This window comes from Pseudorca crassidens, chromosome 7, assembly GCF_039906515.1.
Source record: "Pseudorca crassidens isolate mPseCra1 chromosome 7, mPseCra1.hap1, whole genome shotgun sequence".
Classification (NCBI taxonomy): domain Eukaryota; kingdom Metazoa; phylum Chordata; class Mammalia; order Artiodactyla; family Delphinidae; genus Pseudorca; species Pseudorca crassidens.
In genome coordinates, this window is record NC_090302.1 from 3,517,277 (window position 1) to 3,538,022 (window position 20,746).

Here is a 20,746-nt window from a genome sequence, read left to right on the forward strand (position 1 = left end):
CAAGATGCAGACTCTGGGAGCCCAGTCCCCTGCTTCCCGAGCACTGCGCTTATGCAATCAGCCCTCTCAGCGAGACACCCAGTGAGATTTAGGGGGAAAGAGGTCCGTGCCTGGAGGTGGGGGAAGCCCAGCTATGCTGTTCATCTTTGTTGGTGTTTATGCCTGCCTGACTGATTTCATCCTGCAGAATAAAGAGACTAGAAACAATCCCCTGCCCACGCACCCCAAAAAAAGAAGAAAAAAATCACCCAAAGCCATATGCCTGGAGCTATGACCAACAGGGAACCAGAGGTCCCTGCACCCCTGGTTGTAAGAACACGTCCTGGAAGATGGCAGAAGAAATGTTGACCGAACCAATTTGCTCTGTTTGGGGGGTTCTTGGTCATAACAATCCCTGCTGCTGGTGATTAACTAGTAAGTCACGCACGAGCCGCTTCTGGCTCCCAGTGGGCTGGCCATGTGGAAAAGGTCACTGTTGTTCGTTAGGAGGCAAATGAGGTCTGCAGGCACCTGCCGCAGCTCCGTCCTTGAATCTGTTGCCTTTTTGACAGGTGCAAAACATGTCTCAATCCATAGAGGTCCTGGACAGGCGGACTCAGAGGGACTTGCAGTACGTGGAGAAGATGGAGAGCCAAATGAAAGGACTGGAGTCCAAGTTCAAACAGGTGGAGGAGAGTCATAAGCAACACCTGGCCAGGCAGTTCAAGGTACGTGTGCTGCACCTCCTCTCCCCCTCCCCCTCCCCTTCCCCTCCCCTTCTCCTGCCCTCCCCTCCACCTCCCCCTCCCCTTCTCCTGCCCTCCCCTCCACCTCCCCCTCCCCTCCCCCTCCCCGCCTCCTCCCATCCCTGCCCCTCCCCTCCCCTCCCCCTCCCCTCCCCTCCTCCCCTCCCCCTCCCCTCCCCCTCCCCTCCCCCGCTCCTCCCCTCCCCCTCTCCCGCCCCTCCCCTTCCCCTCCCCTCCTCCTCCCCTCCCCTCCTCTTCCCCTCTCCCTCCCCTCCCCTTCCTCCCTCCCCTCCTCCTCTCCCTCCTCCTCTCCCTCCCCTCCCCTCCTCTTCCCCTCTCCGTCCCCTCCCCCTCCTCCCTCCCCTCCCCCTCTCCCTCCCCTCCCCTCCCCCTCTCCCTCCCCTCCCCTCCCCCTCTCCCTCCCCTCCCCTCCCCCTCCCCTCCCCCTCCCCCTCCCCTCCCCCCTCCCCCTCCCCCTCCTCTGAGACTGCATGATTCCCCTTCATGCTCCCACTCTCCCTCCAGAATAGCAATTTGAGGCCAGGAAGGAACCCAGCAAGGATGCTCTTTTCCTTGCAAAGGGCAGCACTCCTTGGAAACAGAGAGGCCACCTGCCCTCACCCTGGTTTGGCAAAACTCACCTTGAAAGGGGCAGAGTTGAGGTGCGGTTTTCACACCTATTAGCTTCTGAGGCCAGGGCCCCAGCTCCCAGCATCTCCAGCCAAGCTGCAGATTAGCCGGGAAGGCACGTGGTTGGTCCTTCCCGACTCAACAGCTGCTGCAGGTGAATCACATTAGCCAAGGATTAGCTTAATTGATTACAGCCATTTCTGAGCAGGGATCACTCAAGGCAATTCTTCACATCTGACCTAATTTAGCTGTGACAAGTCTCACTGTAGATTTTCAGGGAAGGAAGAGAGATGCCAACATCTTTCTCACTTCCCCGTATGTGTTCCTTTTCTCCATGTAACTCTGGACATTAAAGCCGGAGTTGGTTTGACCTAAATTTATATATACAGATGTACAAATATGTATATATACACCTAGAGTTTACTCAGCTTCAGCATGGTTCAATTGACAAATTATATGCCCCTTAATTGAGGTATACATGCATGTTAATTAGAAACCTAGCTCAGATGTAAATGAATGGGTCAAGTCACACAGCCCCGCTGGACTGGAAACTGCTGATGCTTCTAGGTCTTCCTGCCCTTTCTACGCTAATGTTTTCCTTTGATGTATGCTCCCGGCATGCAGCAAGAACTAGTTCGCTTTTAAAAGCAATATGTTATATAGATGAGATGGCAAGCTAATGAAGTTATAAACCTATATTATAAATAAAATAATAGCAGGTTGAACCTGTTGAGGAGAAATGAGCCTATCGCAGGTGGACATGTCCTCGCTTCAGACGTGTCATCAAGAATTATCTCGGCAAGAGATTTTGACCTGCCCGACCCCAGAGAGCTTGTGTCTCTCCTCGTGAGGCCCGCACTCGCCTCTCTGGGGTAGCCTCACATTCCTCTAAGGGTGTCCTCAGCATCTGTGGGCTACATCCTCTCTGCAAGCACTCTGTCCCACTTCCCAGATCTGGGGCACTATGGCTCTGAGGGAGGAAAAGCAGCCCCTGCCTTTGACCACACTTTAATTGCCTTAAACGCTTTCGGCAGAAATTGCTGTGAGGGCATCTACCTAGCTGTTAAAGCAGTTTGTCTGGACTGACTCTAGCCTTGAAGTGTGATTTTTCTTTTTAAGTGACCGTGAAGATATTTGTCTGTTAATGGCTATCTGTTTAAGGCAGGCTAGTGAGCTAGTTCTTCAACAGTTTTCATTTTCTTGCTTGCAGGGCTAACTTAAAAGAGTTTTTTCAATGCTGCAGTGACTGAAGAAGCAGTCCACTCCCATGTAACCATGACAGAGGGCCAGAGAGCTTTTTTGCACCCTGCATTTTTGCTATTATTTCCCGTTACTTAGCACCATACCCCTAAGGAACCTTGAATACCACCAGGATCTCTTTTGCATGCGACCGTAGATGCATTTCATGAACAGTTTGAACCCTTGTCAATGCATTTTTTGAAAAACAAAAAACAACAAAAAAAGAAACTTTGTGTATGTGACTTAAAGCATGTAACCTTCAGATGTTGCATTCTAAACTGACAATAAAGACCTTTCCCAAATATGTTGGTGTTCTGAAGACTGTTTAATATGCTCTTCTAACTCCTGTGGACCAGAATAAATCAATCTATAAATAAAGCGGGAGTGTGGACATTTTCCCTCACCTAGGGAGAAGCCAGGCCAAGGCAGGGTGTTACAAGTTTTTGCACGCATCGCACTGAACCCAGCTTATTTTAACCTTGCAGGCGATAAAAGCGAAAATGGATGAACTTAGGCCTTTGATACCTGTGTTGGAAGAGTACAAGGCCGATGCCAAATTGGTATTGCAGTTTAAAGAGGAGGTCCAGAATCTGACGTCAGTGCTTAACGAGCTGCAAGAAGAAATTGGCGCCTATGACTACGATGAACTTCAGAGCAGAGTGTCCAATCTTGAAGAAAGGCTCCGTGCATGCATGCAAAAACTAGGTAGGCCCAGAACCCTGCGGGGCGGGGCACTGCACCGCCCACCTCCCCACTCAGCTCGCTCAGGCTTAGGGAGTGGTGCTGAAGTGGACAGCGCCCGCCTGGCGTCAGGGAGCAATGGCTGGATTAGGGCTCCTGGGTAGGGCTGCCTTGACAGATAGCGGAGGGAAGCAGGCACCACCTGTCCTAGGGCCTTGTCCAATCCTGTGCAGAGGCCAGCTCACAGAGCCCATTGAGCTGCACATCTGGAAAAATGACGTTAGATGTTACCTACCATCTGAAGAACGCGCGTGTATGTGTGTGTTGGGTGACTTTTTAAGACACAGGTTTTCATAGAGCGGGAAACGTACATCTTAACATTCCCTCCAGCTTGCGAACGAGGGCTGATGGAGCTCCCTGAGATACTGAATCATGCAGAAAAATCCATCACATCACAGTGGAAGACTTGCCATTCACAACAAGCCAGGGAGTCCCTCCTGGTGCCTGGAAGGGGTGGGACTGGAGCCAGCGGCCCCTGGGCTCCTTCGGAATCTTATTTGTGGTTGATAACCCACTCGCCTTATCAACTTTCGTGTTAATTGCTTTAGCAAATCTTAACGTGTCAGCGTCGGAGTCCACTTTTAAGTAGCACATTTTAAATCCCAATTCCATTTTCAGGTTTTCTTAGGAAAGATTGGCTGGCCCTTGCACCCACTGTTCTCTAACACAGAGGTTGTTCCTTTTCATAGGGTTTACTTTTTAGAGTAACTTAGGGTAGCTTTTAGGGTAATTCTGCTTTATGAAAAAGTTTCCTTTAGGTTTTATCTGATGTTTTCACTTGATTCCCTTTTCATCCCCCGCCCCCCACACACTACAAATGCCTTATTTTAAACTTAAAACATCCCCAAAGAACAAATACTTTAAAAAAAAATCCCCATTGCTATTAAGTGGGAGAGAGAGAACGTTCAAAGGGCAAGAAGGTCGAGTCAGCCAGCCTTTTTGTTTGAACAGGTTCCCACGTCTAGTTTATTTTTATGCCATTCTAGGTGCCCTAGTAACGCTCCCCAGTCCGGGAGAGGGCGGTGAGCGCTGTTCAGAGCATTAGGACGAATCCGTTGTGATCTGTACACTTGCATCACGTGAGGGATTATCTGCTGCGTTTCTTCAGATGTGCTTCACGGCACCCACGTCCTGATGTGTCCGGGACTGGGTGACCTGGGACAGTCCCAGGGAGGGGGTCTGGGCTGGACGGTCTCTACCAGCTCTTCCCATTTCAGCATTCAGGAGTCAGCGGGAATGTTTGAAATGCTACTGGTTATCAGGCTTATCCGTGGTTATGGGACTGCGTGAATACTTCTGGTGGGCACTGTCTTTGGGTTTCTACCCATAAAGCTCGCTCTACCCTAAGCTCCCGTCACCTCTCTCCAGACCCTCCAACGCTTCCCCTGGGGGCTCTCGGCCCCTGGGGGTTTCTTTGTTACTTATTTCTCCACAGTAGCATTTTTATTCCCCGGTAGACAGACCGTGTAGAAACCAGTGGGAAACCAAGATTAAACCTTCACATTTTCCGATTAACGGATGAAGGAGCCAAGTGGAAATTCAGAGGGGGCAAAGGTACAACGGATGAGAAGCTAAGGGTCTTTCCGGGAGGATGCTGCCCTTCCCGGACGAGCAGCCTTCGTGCCCGAACTCGGCCTATTTTTAGAAGCTGGGTGAATTCACTTTAGGGTTTGGGATCTTGGGGCTTTCACATGGGTCCCCTTGGGCCGCTGAAATAAGGAGAGAGGATGAAGAGGCCCCCGGAGCCCTGTTCTCCACCACTGAGTGCAGTCACTTCTGCACTCACAAAGACCTTGACCTGTAGATGGACCTGCTGAGTCTTCGGGCAGGTGGGTGGGGGTCCGTCTTTCACCAGCACTCGGGTGGGTGATGTGGGTGAACACCGAACTGAGAACCCCCATCTGGGGGAGGCAGTGTCCTAAAGTGGTAGGTGCCACTCAGTGGCCCTGTGGCTCACCCAAGGCACTGACCACTTTGAATTTCAGCCGCCTCTTCGTCTGTAAGTTGAAGGCGTAGGATTCCCTGCGCCCTGGGGTCACTGTGTGAGTCCACAGACACCATTCGCGTCACGGGCTGCGCACTGTGCCCAGCATAGAGCAGGTGGTGATAGGACACGTAGGCAGGTGGGTACGTAGTACCCGATAGCTAGACATGATTGCTAGGTAAAGAGACAGCTAGACCGATAGGTAGGTAGGTAGGTCAGTAGGGAGTTAGACAGTCAGATGATAGATAAGTAGGTAGGTAAACAGATAATACATAGGTAGGTAGGTAGATAGATAGACAACAGATGATAGGTAAATAGGTAGGTAAGTCAGTAGGTCGGTAGTTGGATAGACAACAGATAATAGGTAGATAGGTAAGTAGGTAAGTCAGTAGGTAGGTAGGTAGACAACAGATAATAAGTAGGTAGGTAGATAGGTAGACAGACAACAGGTAATACGTAGATACAGCTGCTGTCACTTCTCCCGCTTCCTAGGTTTCCATTTTCATTCAAGCTCGGTAACTTAAAGACCCAACCAATACCTGCGGCTGCTTATTTTAGTCTTTATTTTAGTCTTGCAAATAGGTACCATCTTAGCAGCCTGTTTCTTTGCTGGGAGGCTGCCGGTGAGCATAGAACAGGGGAAGTCAGCACTGATGCTGTCCTGGGCGGTTAGGACTCCTGATGATGCAGTGTCTCAGAGGCCGGCAGTTCCTTCCTCGGCCTCCCCCGCCCACCCCCGGCCCCCCGCCACCTCCGCCTCTTGCCTCCTGGGTCTGAAGTCTGACTGTAGGTTCCTTTTGCTCTGGTGAACAGCATCTCGGTTACCTTCCTGGTGTAATGATGGGGAAGAGGGTCTCCCTGCAGTTTCCCCACAGTGCTCTTAATTAGGTCTCTATTCTCTTCAAAGTGATGTTGCTGACAATTCCGTACACAGGGGAAAAAAAACCAAGGACTGCAGGTTCCATTGGTTTTCTGTTTCCATTTTAAATCCATTTAAATGGCATTGTGTGTTTTTCCTCATGTGTTCCTCACGTTCCCAGCCGGAACGTGAATCTGAAAGTCTGATTTCTGGAACTGGACATGGGGCTCAGCACCTCTTGGGCGTCATCCGGAAGGGAGGCGGGTGTCCACGGCTCCCCTGCAGTTCCTCTGGTTCCCGGGCGAGGCAAGGGAGAGGCAGAGCTGCCCGGCGACCCCGTCCCCTGAGCTTTTGCTGCCACTCCGTGGAGAGCCTGCAGAATCAGAGGCCCCAGCAGCTAGACCAGCCAAAAGCAGAGACTTAAGATCCGATGCGGAACGTCGTTGGTACTCATGCACGTGTCCCGGGCATGGCACATGCCCGTTAGTGTCAGGCCTCAGTCCTGTCTGTAAAATGAGGGGAACTGGCTGACTTCGGGGCTTCCCCCAGCTGGACCGTCCTGGTTCTCCGGTGCTAAAGGCCTCTGTAGGGAAGGTCGAGGAGACAGAGAGAGGGGCCCTTACCTCCTCCCCAGAGGCCGGGATGGAGCCGGGTGAGTGAGCTGCTCCCAAGGACGGTGGATAAGTTAGCCCATGCGGATTTACACTCAGGATTGAGAGGGAAGTTTAGGGTGTCTCAGTCTGCAGGGGACCAACTAGGACAGCGAGGAGGGAGGGGACCCGAGTCCAGGTGCCGCCCACGGCAGTGACCTCAGTGGTCCCAGCAGGCAGGCAGGTGTCCCCCCAGGTTCCTTCCAGGAAGTACTTGGGATCGCAAGAGGTCTCTCAGCGTCCCCGTCCCTGCCCAGGTGCGGAGGGGAGATGGGCGTCCAGGGTGGCCCTCGGGGCTCTGGGCCTGGGCTTGCAGGGAGGCTGCTCCGTCCCCGGTTAGCTCTTCTGCAAGGACATGTGTCTGTCTGAGCTCCCACCTCTGCCAGCTCTTCCAGCTTAACTCTCCAGTCTTTAGGGATACAAGCTGGGACCGAGGCAGATGGGCCTGGAGGCCGGGCGGTCCCGGGACCCGTCTGCCTGCTGTGGAGCAGTCAGCCCCCTCAATCTGGTCTCTGGCCCGGTTCCTTGGCGGGCACGTCGCCCTGGGGCCCGCTCAGGCTCCTGTCAGAGGTCACTCGGGCTGTTGTTCAGAAGTGGCCTCCTTCTAGGAATAGCGGGAACCAGAGGATTTCATCTGCGGAGGCTGCTCTGTCCAGGCTCCCAGCTTTGTAAGGCGGCCCCCCTCCTGAGACCCGGCCTGGGCTCTTAGGGCCCTCCCAGCTGAGGGTGCTGTGCCTGGAGCCCAGCCTCCTCTGAGATGGACCTGCTCGGCTTCCCTTCCCTCCCCATCCACGAAGCCCAAGCGCTCGTGACAAGAGAGGGCCACTTCCGTGAACGGAACGTGCCAAGACTCTGCCTCGCGGCTCTGCCGTGGGGCTTTTTTAGATCCTGACAGTTCCCGAGGTCTTGGCACAGCCAGTCTGGATGGAGAACCAAAAATAACTCCGTGACTCAAGCAGGGCGGGCAGCCTCCATCCCCAGTGGAGAGCCGAGCCCACAGCCAGGAGTTGGCCGAGCAGGCCTCACGGGCCAGCTGGGCCCTTCTCTGCTGCCTCATCCGTGATTCTAAGGCACCCTCCAAGAGGCTGGGGGAGGGTGGGCTCAGCCCCTCGGGCCAGGGTGCACTGGGGGAGACCTCAGCCCAGGGCAAGGCGGGGCTGGAGCTGGTGCAGACGCCCTCCTCCCGCCCCCCGGCCCCCCTGCAGATGGTCGCCCCTTCTCTGCAGCCACATGTGGGCCGAACGCAGTGGGACCATCCGGGGCAGCCCCGAGCCTGGACATGGCCACAGTCTCAGTGTGAATCCATGGCCGCTGGCCTCACTGGGCACTTATGCGTGACGGGCATCCTTCTAGAAGCTCCCCACTGGTTAACTGCTTTAATTCCCACCACCGCCTCTGGGGTGGGTATCCTTCTGGCAGATAAGGAAGCCGCCCTCAGAAGAGGCGGCCCACCTTCCCCCCCCCCCGCCCCGTCCCCTCTGGCGGGTTACGTGGCAAAGCAGTGGGCTGACGAGGACTTTCTGGGAGATGGGTACTTATACCTCTCAGTTCTGAGAGTTGAGTCATTTGTTCAGTCATTTGTTCGTTCATTCGTTCGTTTTGGACAGCTCCCCCAGGCTGAGCCTTGCGAGGGGGAGGGGCGTCCTGCCTGGGGTCGTGAGACCCTCGGACGCCCGGGGCCACGCCCAGGGGGTGTGCAGGCCCAGCCTGGGTCGGGGAGGCAGGGTGGGTGCCGTCCAGAAGGGAGCGGGCTCTGCAGAGGCGTCGGTGTGGGTCCAGCCACAGAAGACAGGAGGGCAGGAGCGGGGTGGGGGTCTGGCTGTCCTGATGAGGGTGGGCCTGAGCAAAGGTAGGGAGGCGAGTAGAGCTGGGCAGGCGGCCGAGCCGGGCCTCACCCGCCAGCGTCACCTTCTGAATGTGATGTAAAGGATGGATGTCTGTCTCCTTCGTGGGAGGTCGTCCCAGGCCGGGTGTGGCCGCTGAAGGCCGGGCAGGGCGTTGGCGTGAGCGGACGTCTCACTGGGAAGTGTGCCCGCGATGGGGCACCAGCAGGCATCCCACCCGGGGCCCCCGATCCGTGACACCCTTGGGGCCACGGTGCCTTGGGACTTCTCCTTCCGGGCGGCAGACAGGACCACTGTCCCTGACTCAGCGGTGGGGAGGCCCTGCACGGGACATTCACACGGGGCACTTTGCTGGCCTCTGGGCAGCAGGGAGATGGGCTGTCTCTGGTGTTCGATGGCCCCTGTTAGCATTTCCCATCCAGTTCGGAGGGTCTGCTGTCTCCCGGGGGCAGCCCAGAATCCCCCAGGGTCACAGAAACAAAGAGGGTGCTGGGGGGAGACCAGCCTAGTGTCCTGCTTCTCCCTTGCCCTCCCTCCTCCAGACGGAACCCTCAGGGAACCCCACCCCAAATTCTCAAAACCCTCGTGGGATGAGAACCTGGTCTGGGGCTCTCGTGGGCACGCATGCTCTCGCGAGATTTCCAAGGACCCACTTTTTTCTTACTTCTGGTTGCTGTAGATGTTGGCTGACCTGCACGTAATGTCCAGTCCCTTTGTCCTCTGTCTGTCCTCCCTCAGATGGAGGGTGTGGACAGGGCCGGCCTTGAGGGGACAGTATTTCAGTGGGAAAAAGTATGCAATTCCTCCTGAAAGGGGAACAGGCAAATATACACTGGGAAGGGATGGGCGAGTAAAAATAGTTGAGTTCCTTTTTCGAATCTGGGCCAGAGGCAGCAGCCTGGGGAGCGGCACCGCTGGGGCTTAGGAGCGGGGCAGCGTGACTTGATGGGAATTTGGCTGTAAAGCCGCCTTTCTTCTGCTTTGCAGTCAGCTCTTAATCCCGGTCCAAAGCCTCCGCGTTGCCCAGATACAAGCTCTCCTGACAACACAAAGAGACAGAGGCCCCAGGCACTGGGCTGGGGGTCCAGGGCGTCCACTTCTGCAGTCTTGTTCAATGATGCTGATGGATCTGCTTGCCCCACTTTAAGTTTGGGGAGAGAGTGGGAGGCACCCCAGACAGTACAGAGGTGGCCATGGGCCCCTCCCCGAGGCCGGGCCACCTCACTTGGCGGGATGACCCCCGGCTAAACCACGGTCCCTGGGTCAAGTCACTGGCAATCTTCTGAAAACGCGCAGGTCTCCTCTAAACTTTGCAGACTGACCCCTACGTCTGCTAATACAGTGGCAGTTTAGCAGAGCAGGCAGAGCTGGGGAGTTACACGCAGGCCTGGCCTGGAAGAAAGGGAGGGCGTCCCAGTCGGCACATGTCCCCGCAGGGCAGGGCCCACTGCCTACGTCGAGGGGCCAGTCGGCTTCTGAGGGTCAGGAAACTTTTGGCCTTCTGAGGCTGGCTGAGTTGACTTATTCCGGAAGGCTTCAGGGCTACGCACACAGGGTGGCATCCAGGTGGCAGGAGGGGGATTTCTGCTGGGCACGGTGGCTGCCCGGGGCTATCAGGGGCAGTGGGAAGGGCGCTGGGCTGTCGGGAATGCCCGAGTGTCGGTGTGGCCCCGAGTGCATCCCAGCCTGTCTCCCGCCTCCATCTGTGCGATGGGAGGGCTCCGTCACCCCCGTGCTCTCTGCTCCGTCAGTGACTTCAAATCCCAGCCCTCTGGCCCCTGGGCACCTCCTCCAGGCAGTAGGGAGCCTGCTGTCACCCTGCAGGGAAGCTCACAGACCCTCCAGGGGGAAGGAGCGTCCTTCCTCCTGTGCTGGACCGCGGATGCACTTTCTCCTTAGGAGGTCCAGCGGCTGCCGCCCCTGCTTCCCAGAGGAGAAAACTGCGTCTGGGCGAGGCTGGCTGCCCCATCGGGAGGTGCGGCCCTGGCACCCCTGGCCCGAGGCCCAGGGGACTGCACCTCCCTCTCCCCACCCGCCCTGGCCTCCGTTGCTCTCTGCTTGGGGGAGGGGGGTGGTGGCCTCTCTCGCCTTTGGGGCTGGGCCCAGGCACTCACTCCCCTGCGCCGTGTCCTCTCTTACAGCGTGTGGCAAGCTGACGGGCATAAGTGACCCCGTGACCATCAAGACCTCCGGCTCGAGGTTTGGGTCCTGGATGACGGACCCTCTGGCCCCAGAAGGTGATAACAGGGTAAGTGCTTCCTTCATTGGATCTGGGTCTGGGGCAGGGGGGGTGTGGACGAGCAAAACTTGGTGCCCCCGGGGTGGGGTTCCAGGGACTTTGGGGAGAGGTCCAGGTCCCTTGCCGAGGTCCCTGTACTAAGGCAGAGTCGCAGACCGCGAGGGAGGCGGGTCCGAGGACGCCTGCGACCCCCTCCCCACGCGCGGCTCTGCCCCTGGGAGCGGAGGGGCTGCCTCGGGCTGAAACCTTCCCATGCTCACAGCACTGCCCCCGCTCCGCTGGGGAACAGCACGGTCAGGCCTTCTTGTTTTAATGACTTCTCATTTGCGTTTCATTTGCCATTCCTTTCATGGCTGATGGAAACTCATGTTCTTTTTTGATTTAGGAGAAAAGCCATGTTCTTTTTTTTCTAGACTCTCCCTCCCTGGGTAAAGACCTCATAAAAGGAGAGAGAGACGACCGAGCGGCGCGTCTGTCTTGATCGGGATGGGGTGGGGGCTGCGTTGCGTTGTCGTTGGAGTCCCTTCGGGGCGTGGGGAGCAGAGGGCTGGCTGGCTGGGAGGGTGGCACCTGGCCCACCGGGCCCGGGTAACATCCGTCCATCACCACAGCGTCCTTTGGGAGCGTTTCAGCGAAGGGAGGTTCCGAACGCCCAGGGTTCTGGCTCTCGGTTGGAGGAAAGGAGCTGTGGGCATCCCTGTCCCTTGGTGGTCCACCAGCCTGAGCGCTGGCACCCGGAGAGAACCGTCACAACAGTCCAGGGCCTCTCTTACCCAGCCCCTTGCCTGCAGGACGTTTAGAAAATAAACACTTAAAAAAAAACTTCAACTCTTCCTCTGGGCGGATTGAGAAAGGAGCTTAGGAATTGGAGAACCTCTGAGCCTTGTCTGGAGGATTTTCAGTGAGAGGGATCTTGAGACTTCTGATGTCTGCTCCTCCCCCAGCCCCATTCCCACCCTTTAGACAGTGTGATCGCTTCTGTTTAGATCAGGAAGCGGCACATTCTCCTTCTGGGGAAGACGCCTGGGGGACCACGATGGGCTTTCCAGCGATCTGGGCGTCTGTCTTTTTATCCCACAACCTCCAGTGGGAGGAACCCCCGTCTCTCCCCTTCCTTACCCACCCCCCGGCAGGCCAGCAGCCTCTTCCCAGACCTCATCCCCGGGTCTGCAGGCAGAGAGTTCTGGAAGGAGGGGGCCGGCTACAGGCTGCCAACCCGGGAAATGACCAGGTCCGGTATTTTGGGGGTGAAGTTTCTTTGTGTTTTATTTTCTGAATGGTGACGGCTAGCTGGTCCTTGGAAGTTTTCTAAGAATTTAATTGGCCAATTAATTACCAGTTAATTACCAATGAACCATTTGATTGGCCAGTTGTTACCCTGACTACTCTTCAGTTTCATCTGCATCCCCCTGGAAAACACCACTTTGGTTCTCAGTTTGATTAGGAGTGTGCTCTTGCTGCAGATGTCAGTGATAATACCAGTAACGCAGACGTGAAAGAGCGCGTGATGTTTATATTGAAATACAAGCGGAAGTATTGGTTTCTAGGACGCAGCGACACGTGTGCCCAGCCCTCCGCTGAGCGCACCTGTGCCTGTCCTGGTTTGGTCCCGCGGCTGCCCTCCAGCCGGAGATCATAGGTGTCTCTGCTGTGTTGATGAGAAAACGCAGGGCCAGGAGGGTCACGTGACTTGCCCAAGGTCTCAGGAAAGGCTGGCCGGTGGGTTTATTAACCATTTATTTACCGCGATGTTCCAGGTTGAGTCTCCCAAGTCACCCTCCTCTCCGTTGCCTTCTCCCCACCTCCTGCCTGCCCCCTGCCTGCCCCACCACACACACCCCACTGACCCAGCAGGCCTCTTGGGATCCGTGAGCTGGAACCAATGACCTTGGTGCTGCAGACGACGAACCCCGGTCTAGAGGATTTCTCAGAGATCACGTATCAGGGCTCCTGGAACCCCCGTACCGTGAGGATGTAGGTTCATCTGCAAAGCCGTCGAGGCGGTGATGGGTGCTTTGGGGAATTAGACATCTCTTTTCTGCTTGATGAGTTGATCACCGTCCAGGAAAGGGGGCCCTGGTGATGGACAGAGCGCAAGCAGGAAGGCGGAAGGGGGGCCTTTGTGGGAGCTGACTGCGTGGGGAGGGAGGGAGGGGACCAGCTCGCTGGCAGGGGACCCTGGGGGCCTGCTCCAAAGCTGTGGGCAGTCGGCAGTCCCGCCCCATGCCGTGAGATCAGCACAGCCACCAGCTCACAGCCTGCTAAGTGACACGTCCCCAGGTCCTGCCATTGATCTAGAAGGGAGCTGGTTTCTTTTGTTTTGATCTTTTCCATTTTCCGTCCAGTTTTGATCACACACAGGAGACCAATAACTCGCTCCCCCCCAAAAAAATATCAGTGTCAGCTTCAGTGCAGGAGGCCACAGAGGGCGAGGAAAGAGGGGTGTGGCCAACAGCCAGGGCGGGGAATTGCCTTGGGACCCCTGTCCGGGAGCCCTCCAAGGGGCTTTCGGGCGCCCCTGCCTTTGTGCTGACCTGTTAGAACCAGGTTAGCTCGTTCGTTAAGCACCCCCTGTGTGTAGGCACTGGCTGGGCTCCGGTGGTCCTCCACCCTGTCCAGAAGCTTCTGATGGTACCAGAGTTCCAGAAGCCATGCTCTCGTCACCCCAGGCTGTGTCCCTCCCCCGGGAGACCAAGACGCTGAGGCGTGTACCTCTGACTGTGGACCCTTCTAAGGTCCGGCATCCACCACCCCTCTTAACAGCTGTGCTTCCACCGTAGAAGTCCCAGGCCCGCTCCCATCAGACAGCGGTGAGGGGACCAGCCAGCCTCTGGCCCCAGGAAGTTCATGTTCAGAGGGGTGTTCACCAGAGCGCCTCTCATCTCCCAAACAGCAGTGGGCTCAGTTTAGTGTTTAAAAGTCCTTGCCTGCCACCTAAACAGTGTCACGGCCATCCAGGTATTTTATTCCCACAGAATCTGTCTTCCTGAAGCTCGTATTATCCGAACTGCCTTGGCCACACTGTTTCGTGTGGTCGGGGACGGTCTTGGGGCTGCTGACCTCGCCCCCCTTTCAGCCTCACTCCCCAGTGAAGCCTCCCACCTCCCTACTCACCTGTCCAGCTCAGGGCTCCCTTTAGAGCATCTTTCCCACCCGTGCCGGCTCCTTGAGGTCAGGTCCTGCCAGGAGGACATGTGACAGATGCCTGCCCCGCCAAAGGGAGGAGAGGACATGGTCACGTTACTAAGCGAGGCCCTTTGGGCGGCTTCCCTCCCCCGCTCCGCCCCTCCCGGGTACATCCCTGCATCACGTAAGATGGGGCCAGACTCGACAGCATCGCCCTGCCCTGCCCTGCCCCGAGATGGCCTTCTTCACTAAAAAGCACATGGGGGGCTTCCCTGGTGGCGCAGTGGTTGAGAGTCCACCTGCCGATGCAGGGGACGCGGGTTCGTGCCCCGGTCCGGGAGGATCCCACATGCCGCGGAGCGGCTGGGCCCATGACCCATGGCCACTGAGCCTGTGCGTCCGGAGCCTGTGCTCCGCAACGGGAGAGGCCCCACAGTGAGAGGCCCGCGTACCACAAAAGAAGAAAAAAAAAAAAAAAAAGCACATGAAAATACTAGGGACAATGAGGAAAACCCCACGTTCTCCGTAAACTCCACCGTGTGGAACCGAAATGCAGTCAGGATGTGGGAATACCCAGGTTTTCTTACAGGGGAGCTGGTGTTGGGCGTTTTGATTCCAGTGAGCTGGCAGGCCACATCCACTCAAGGCGCGACATTTACGAAGAAAGAGTCTGGAGGTGGCTTTGTTTTATCTCTTCTGGCAAAGGGACCCTCGTGGGTGGGGGAGCTTGCGCACTGGCCTCAGACCTGCCGCGGGGACTTTTCTCGCCACTCGCCCGGGGGGCCTTCCTTCTGCTGACAGAAGCACCCGCAGCGGGGGCTCTGAGCCCTGATGCCCCAAGGGCCCCTTTCTCCCTTGGGCTTCCCTGGCTTCTGTTCCCCGGTGTGTTCTCAGCTCTCCCCCCTCCTCAGCCTGGGGCCCCACGGTCCTTCCCGCAGGACAACGGCCACAGGGAGCTGCAGCCCGCATGGAGCGTGGCCCTGAGGTCACCAGCGCCCGGAGGGCAGGGAACGAATTCCCATCACTTGGAGAACAGGAGGCGCATGGCCACCTGGGCCACCCGAGGCATCCTGCCGGGCGGTGGTGGGTGAAGCGGGCATTGTGGTCAAGCCCAGGAGCGAGCGAGTGGAAGGTCGCCGTCCCCTTCTGTCTGTACCCGTGAACAGAACCTGCTTTATGGGGTCGGTTGGGCATTTCAGAGGACAGCCTCGGGAGTCTGGGAGGAAGTGGCCCAGCGAAGACAGGCAGTGGGTGTGTCCTGTGCGAGATGCAGTCTGCTTTCTGGTGAACAGACCATGTGGCCTTGGGCGAGACCCTCACCCCTGGGCCTCTCTGAATTGAGGACTTGGAGCAGGTGGTCTCAGGGACCCTGCCGAACGTTAGAATCCCCTGGAAGCTTTAACCAGCTGATGCCCGGCTCTACCCCCAAGGTCTGTGCCATTGTTCTGGGGTGTGAAAGCTCCCAGGAGACCCAGCCAGGTTGAGGACCCTGGTCCCAGGCCCCCGCGGTTCAGATGCAGCGGTTCTGGGCGGCATCCTGGAGGGGACGGGATTCCATCTGAGCCTTGGAACGTGGAGCAGGCAGGGCAGGACAAGGCATTTGAGGTGAGATCAGAGTGAACTCGTGGGGATGGGAGGCACTGCCAGAGGTGGGCCCTCATCGCGGGCCCTGGGGGTCCCATGATGCACTCCTCTTCTGCACAGAGGGGCTCACTGGTGGCCTAGACCCTCCAGGCCGAGAGCTGGTTGTTACACGTTTAGCACCTGTGCTGATTTTCTCTCCCACCCTAAATTGCCTTTTCCGAGTGTTGCCCACTGTGACCGGTTTGCCAGTTTATCGGAGGAAAAGGCAGTTTAAAAATCCTTAGAAATTGGATGCTGACTTCACGCAGCTCTGCCCACAGGAAGGAGGTGTTGATCCCTGGGGGTCCAGGGATGCGTCAACCCAACCGGGTCCCCACCATCAAAGACCCACTCGTGGCGGAGGCAGAGCGAGCTGAGGTGGGGGCGGTCAGGAGAGGGTGCGGAGGGGGGCTGTCACTTGAGCTAAGTCTTGAGAGAAGCAGTGAGCTCCCCGTCTGGGAGGTAGCCAAGAGGAGGCGAGGCGGACCTCTGACACCTTCCGCCCAGCCCTGCACTTGCCCCGTTCTAATACGTGGCCCGCATCGCCGAGGGCTGCTCTGACGGAGGCTAAGGGTAATGAAAAGCCTCAGATGAGACCCAGCCTTTAAAAAAAATGTTGTTAAAAACAAAAAGCACATCTACCTCTAAGCATCTGAATGGATGTCTCAGGAACAAGGTTACAGGTTTGGGGTTTTTTAATTTTTAACGCATGCGCAATACCGTGTCTGAAAACTCCCACATCCTTAATCCCTCCTGCAGCCGGCAGAGCCCTCGACGGATAAAAGCAGCTGCCTTCTTGCCAGAAAGATGCACTGGGAACGGCATTAGCCCGGCAGATTTTCCTCTGACTAACTGCATTGCTTTCTAATTTGCTCCCATGTTGGTTGAAAATGACTAAAGCGTTTTGTGCAAAGTCTAGACAGCTTTCGAGTCAACTGGCATTTAAGCAGTCATTGGAAAGCTCTTCTTCTTGTGACCCCAAACTTGGGCCTCTACTGGGTTTGTTATCTTGGTTGATTTGAGCAGTCAGAGCCTTCTGGAAGGCCGGATTCCTCAGGGAGAGGCACCTTCCCAGGACCGGGCGTGATAGAGTGATTACGCTCGGAGCATCCCAAGTGCCAAATTAATGACGTCCCCCCGCCGGACTGGTGGTTCAGTCCGGCCTGCTGTGAGGGCCTGGACGAAAGGAGAGGCCTGACGCACGCGCCCCCTGGGATATCGGGCATCGCCCTTCCTGGCGACCTTGATAACGGCCATCCCTGCAGACTGCCCGGTGTTGTGGGCACTTGTCCTCCTGCGGGCCCAGGCGGCTGTGCCCTCTGCCACAGCGTCCTGCTGGAGGGCGGTGCCACATGCTCCTGGAGGGCCAGCCTTCCCAGATGACCCACACCCGCTTGGCGGGAACAGCAGAGGGTGGCTGCCAGCCACGCCCACGGCGCGGCTGCGGGGTCCCAGGCTGTCGGTCCCCACACCCCTGTGCGTGGTGTCCTTTCTCCAGGCTGGACGCTTCCTCCCCTGGTGGGGAGACAGCCCTGGCCCCTCGTGAAAGGCACCCCGTGGGTTTGGAGGAAGGACGTGACCCTATTTAGTCTGTTCTCTCCCAGTCCTTCCGGCTCCTTCTCTGGGTGCTGAATCACTAAACGCCAAGTCCAGGAGGGGATGCCTACCCGGGAGGGGTCCCCCCCGCTTCAGCACCACTGACAGGTCCGCTGTGTCCGCAGGTCTGGTACATGGACGGCTACCACAACAACCGCTTTGTCCGCGAGTACAGATCGATGCTGGCCTTCATGACCACGGACAATTTCACGTCCCACCGCCTCCCGCACCCCTGGTCCGGCACAGGGCAGGTGGTCTACAACGGCTCCATCTACTTCAACAAGTTCCAGAGTCACATCGTCATCAGGTTCGACCTAAAGACAGAGACGATCCTCAAGACGCGCAGCCTGGACTATGCCGGCTATAACAACATGTACCACTACGCGTGGGGCGGCCACTCGGACATCGACCTCATGGTGGACGAGAACGGGCTGTGGGCTGTCTACGCCACCAACCAGAACGCCGGCAACATCGTCGTCAGCAAGCTGGACCCCGTGTCCCTGCAGGTGCTGCAGACCTGGAACACCAGCTACCCCAAGCGCAGCGCCGGCGAGGCCTTCATCATCTGCGGGACCCTCTACGTCACCAACGGCTACTCGGGGGGCACCAAGGTCCACTACGCCTACCAAACCAACGCCTCTACCTACGAGTACATCGACATCCCCTTCCAGAACAAGTACTCGCACATCTCCATGCTGGATTACAACCCCAAGGACCGCGCCCTGTACGCCTGGAACAACGGCCACCAGATCCTCTACAACGTCACCCTCTTCCACGTCATCCGGTCTGATGAGCTGTAGGTCCCCTCGGCCTGGAAGCCGAGGGTCCGCGTCCTCCACCCACCTGGAAATTCCTGTGGGACGGCTGCCAAGTGAATATCGGTGAGACGAACAAGGCTGATTTGGAAAAAGCAGCAGCAGCGTGGACTCCGGCATCACGGGGTGGCGTTGCCCCCCGCGTTTCTCCAGCTCCAGCCGGAGGGCGGCCAGTGTGGGAAGAAGCCCCCGTATACACGGCTGGAACTGCAGCCCAGGGCTCCCTGTTTCCCCCGCCCTGGTCCCCTTTCTGGTCAATATACTCAAGAAGTAAGGCACTGACTGTTGGCCAGTTCTTACTGAGAACAACCCACTGTTAGGATCGCATGGACTCGTCTGTAGATCATGGTCAGCTCGATGGACCTGAGTGTCGTGTCTCATTGAAGCCCCCCTCCCCCGGGCCTGGCTCGGCGGCCGAGGGGGCCACGTAGGCTAGTGTAACTCGCATCTCATCGCCGCTGCCGTCCTTGACCACGTGTTGTGTCTTAGATGCTCTGTGCTGAGACCCCAAGTAGCCCGTGGACCCGAGTTAGTCCCCAAGAGCGGTGGCCGGCGTGTGTGGCGTGGACAGGCTCAGTGCCGCACCGTTTGAATCCGCGTACCCCGTAGATACATCGTGCAATATCCGTCTGTTGTTTCCTCGAGGTGGTGACTTGTCTGTTTAGTTGATGCCATGAATGTCGTATATGCAATGCCGTAGTTTGGATTAGTAAGTGGATGGTTTTTGTTTCTGAAGAGAAATAAAAAAAAACACATCAGTGTTCGCCCTTATAGAGAGATGACCAAGTTCACGTTGCTAATCATGAAAGGAAATAGCCTCTTCTTGTTAAATTATCTAAATAGTGTAACCACAGATGAGAAGGGCTCATCTAGGGAAACTTCGGTTTCCAACGGGAAAGAAATGCTCTTGAGGGCAACAGTGTGCGCAAGTACATTTTTTAAGTAAAAAAGAGGGAAACTTTGTACTATCCGGTTATCTAAGGAACAATAAAAATATTAGGAGATGTTTTTGCTTCGTTTGTCATTTCAGAAGGTTTTAAAAATGACCGAGACTTCCAGAGCCTTGCAGACGTATTCCAGAGCGAGTGCCCCTCTCAGAAGAGGACAGGGCACGGGCTGGACACAAGCCCCATTGGGTCCCTAGGCACTCATCCCCCGCAAGGGTCGGAGCCCGAGAATCAGCTTGGAGGTCCCTACTCCTTGGGTGAATCTGAATCCGAGGGCTACACCACTGGGAGTCCCACCCTACCCCACCCCGCCAGGCTCCTCCAAGATACAGCTGGAAGGAGCCTGGGACAAGCACCCGCTTCCGACGTGGCAGGGGGCATCCGCAGAGACCCTGCCGAAAAGTGGGCAAAGGTAAACCCCGGCCCTCTCTGGCCAGTCCGCTCACTGGGAGCACTGGGGATCCAGGGGGTGAGTGGCCAGCCCTGTCTGGGGTCTGGGTCCCTGAGCCTTGGAGACAGAGAACCTCATGCATCGGGGGAGCCCAGGCCACCACGGCCAGACCCGCAGATACCAAGCCAGGCTCCGTCTCTAAGTGGGCCCTGAGGTCTCTGCAGGACAGAGCCGTTCTGGAGCGCCCTGGGGGTTCACATGGCCAGAGAAGGCACAGGTCAAAGTAACTCTCCTTTCACAGGACAGTTCAGGACCGGCCTTGGCGCTAGATGCCAAGGCAGGGTGTGGCATGTGGTGACCGTCCACTCCCTCCCCTGCCCTTCCCCCTGCTCCGGGGCGGCTGGCCTCCTTGGCAGGGTGGACAGCAGGGCTGTGATGTGGGCCTGGGGAGAAGCCAGCAGCCCCCGTGAGCTCAGCCCAGCTGGCACCGCACCCAAACCAGAGAGCAGAGGGGCTGATGTGTTTCCAAAACAGCCTTCTTCAGTTGCCATCACTTGTCCTGGAAAGAACCTGGCGGGTCCCCAGGCAGGGGTGTAGGTGGCACTTAGAGGGGGTGTAGCTGGCGTTCATGGCGCTGGTACTCTCGGAGTCAGTCTGAGAACATCTAAGAACATCTGACTCTGTCCCCGGGGCCCCTCGGAGGCTGGAGCCACTGAGACAGCAAGCTGGTCCGGCAAGGAGGCAGCGGGGGCATGGGGACCGTGTCTGCTAGTCACAGTGGGTGCCCTTGGGGTCCGGCCAATTGCTGGGAAGATATGGGATGAGAAGTAGGGTGGAGGCCCCGCTTGTCCTCTCCAACCGCTCCGGTGGAGTAACACACGGAAGCAGAAAAGAATGACCACTGGCCAGGGCTTGCCCACTGTTGGGAGCCCTGGATCGCAGTCAGCTCGCCCATGAGAAATTGGGTGGGCCCTGGACCACTGGGTGGGGAGGGAGGGAGATGCCAGAGGACTCTGGAAAAATGCTGGGGGTGTGGGCCAGCAGGGCAGCCTGGGGGGAGGGGCGGTGGCCTTGCATAGTCAAGGGCCACTCCTGGGACCCTTCCCCACCCCCCTCCCCCGCACCGGGGGCCACGTCTCTACTGCACGCTGGGGGCCACCTAGACACTGCACTGCGAGGGGACAGTGCCGCCTCGGGCCTGGCCCAGGCCACCTCTGACCCCAGCGCCCCTCAGCCTCTCCCCTCTGCCCACACGCTGCAGTGGGGCTCACCGAGCAGGTCTCCACCTCCGGGCACAAGGCGCTCCAGAGCCCCTTGGCCCCTTCACCTGTGCTCTC

General features: G+C 57.3%; 1 protein-coding gene across 2 annotated transcripts in view; it reads left to right on the forward strand.

Moving 5' to 3' along the window:
- The window catches only part of OLFM1 (olfactomedin 1), a 35,598-nt gene extending 16,519 nt beyond the window's left edge, over positions 1-19,079 (forward strand). For both annotated transcript variants that reach the window (XM_067742802.1, XM_067742801.1), the window contains exons 3-6: positions 552-707; positions 3,080-3,299; positions 10,814-10,920; positions 17,382-19,079. In XM_067742802.1, coding sequence (XP_067598903.1) covers positions 552-707; positions 3,080-3,299; positions 10,814-10,920; positions 17,382-18,056 — 1,158 coding nt within the window. In that variant the 3' untranslated portion in view covers positions 18,057-19,079. The remainder of the gene's footprint in view (positions 1-551; positions 708-3,079; positions 3,300-10,813; positions 10,921-17,381) is intronic.
- Positions 19,080-20,746: the final 1,667 nt, after the last annotated feature.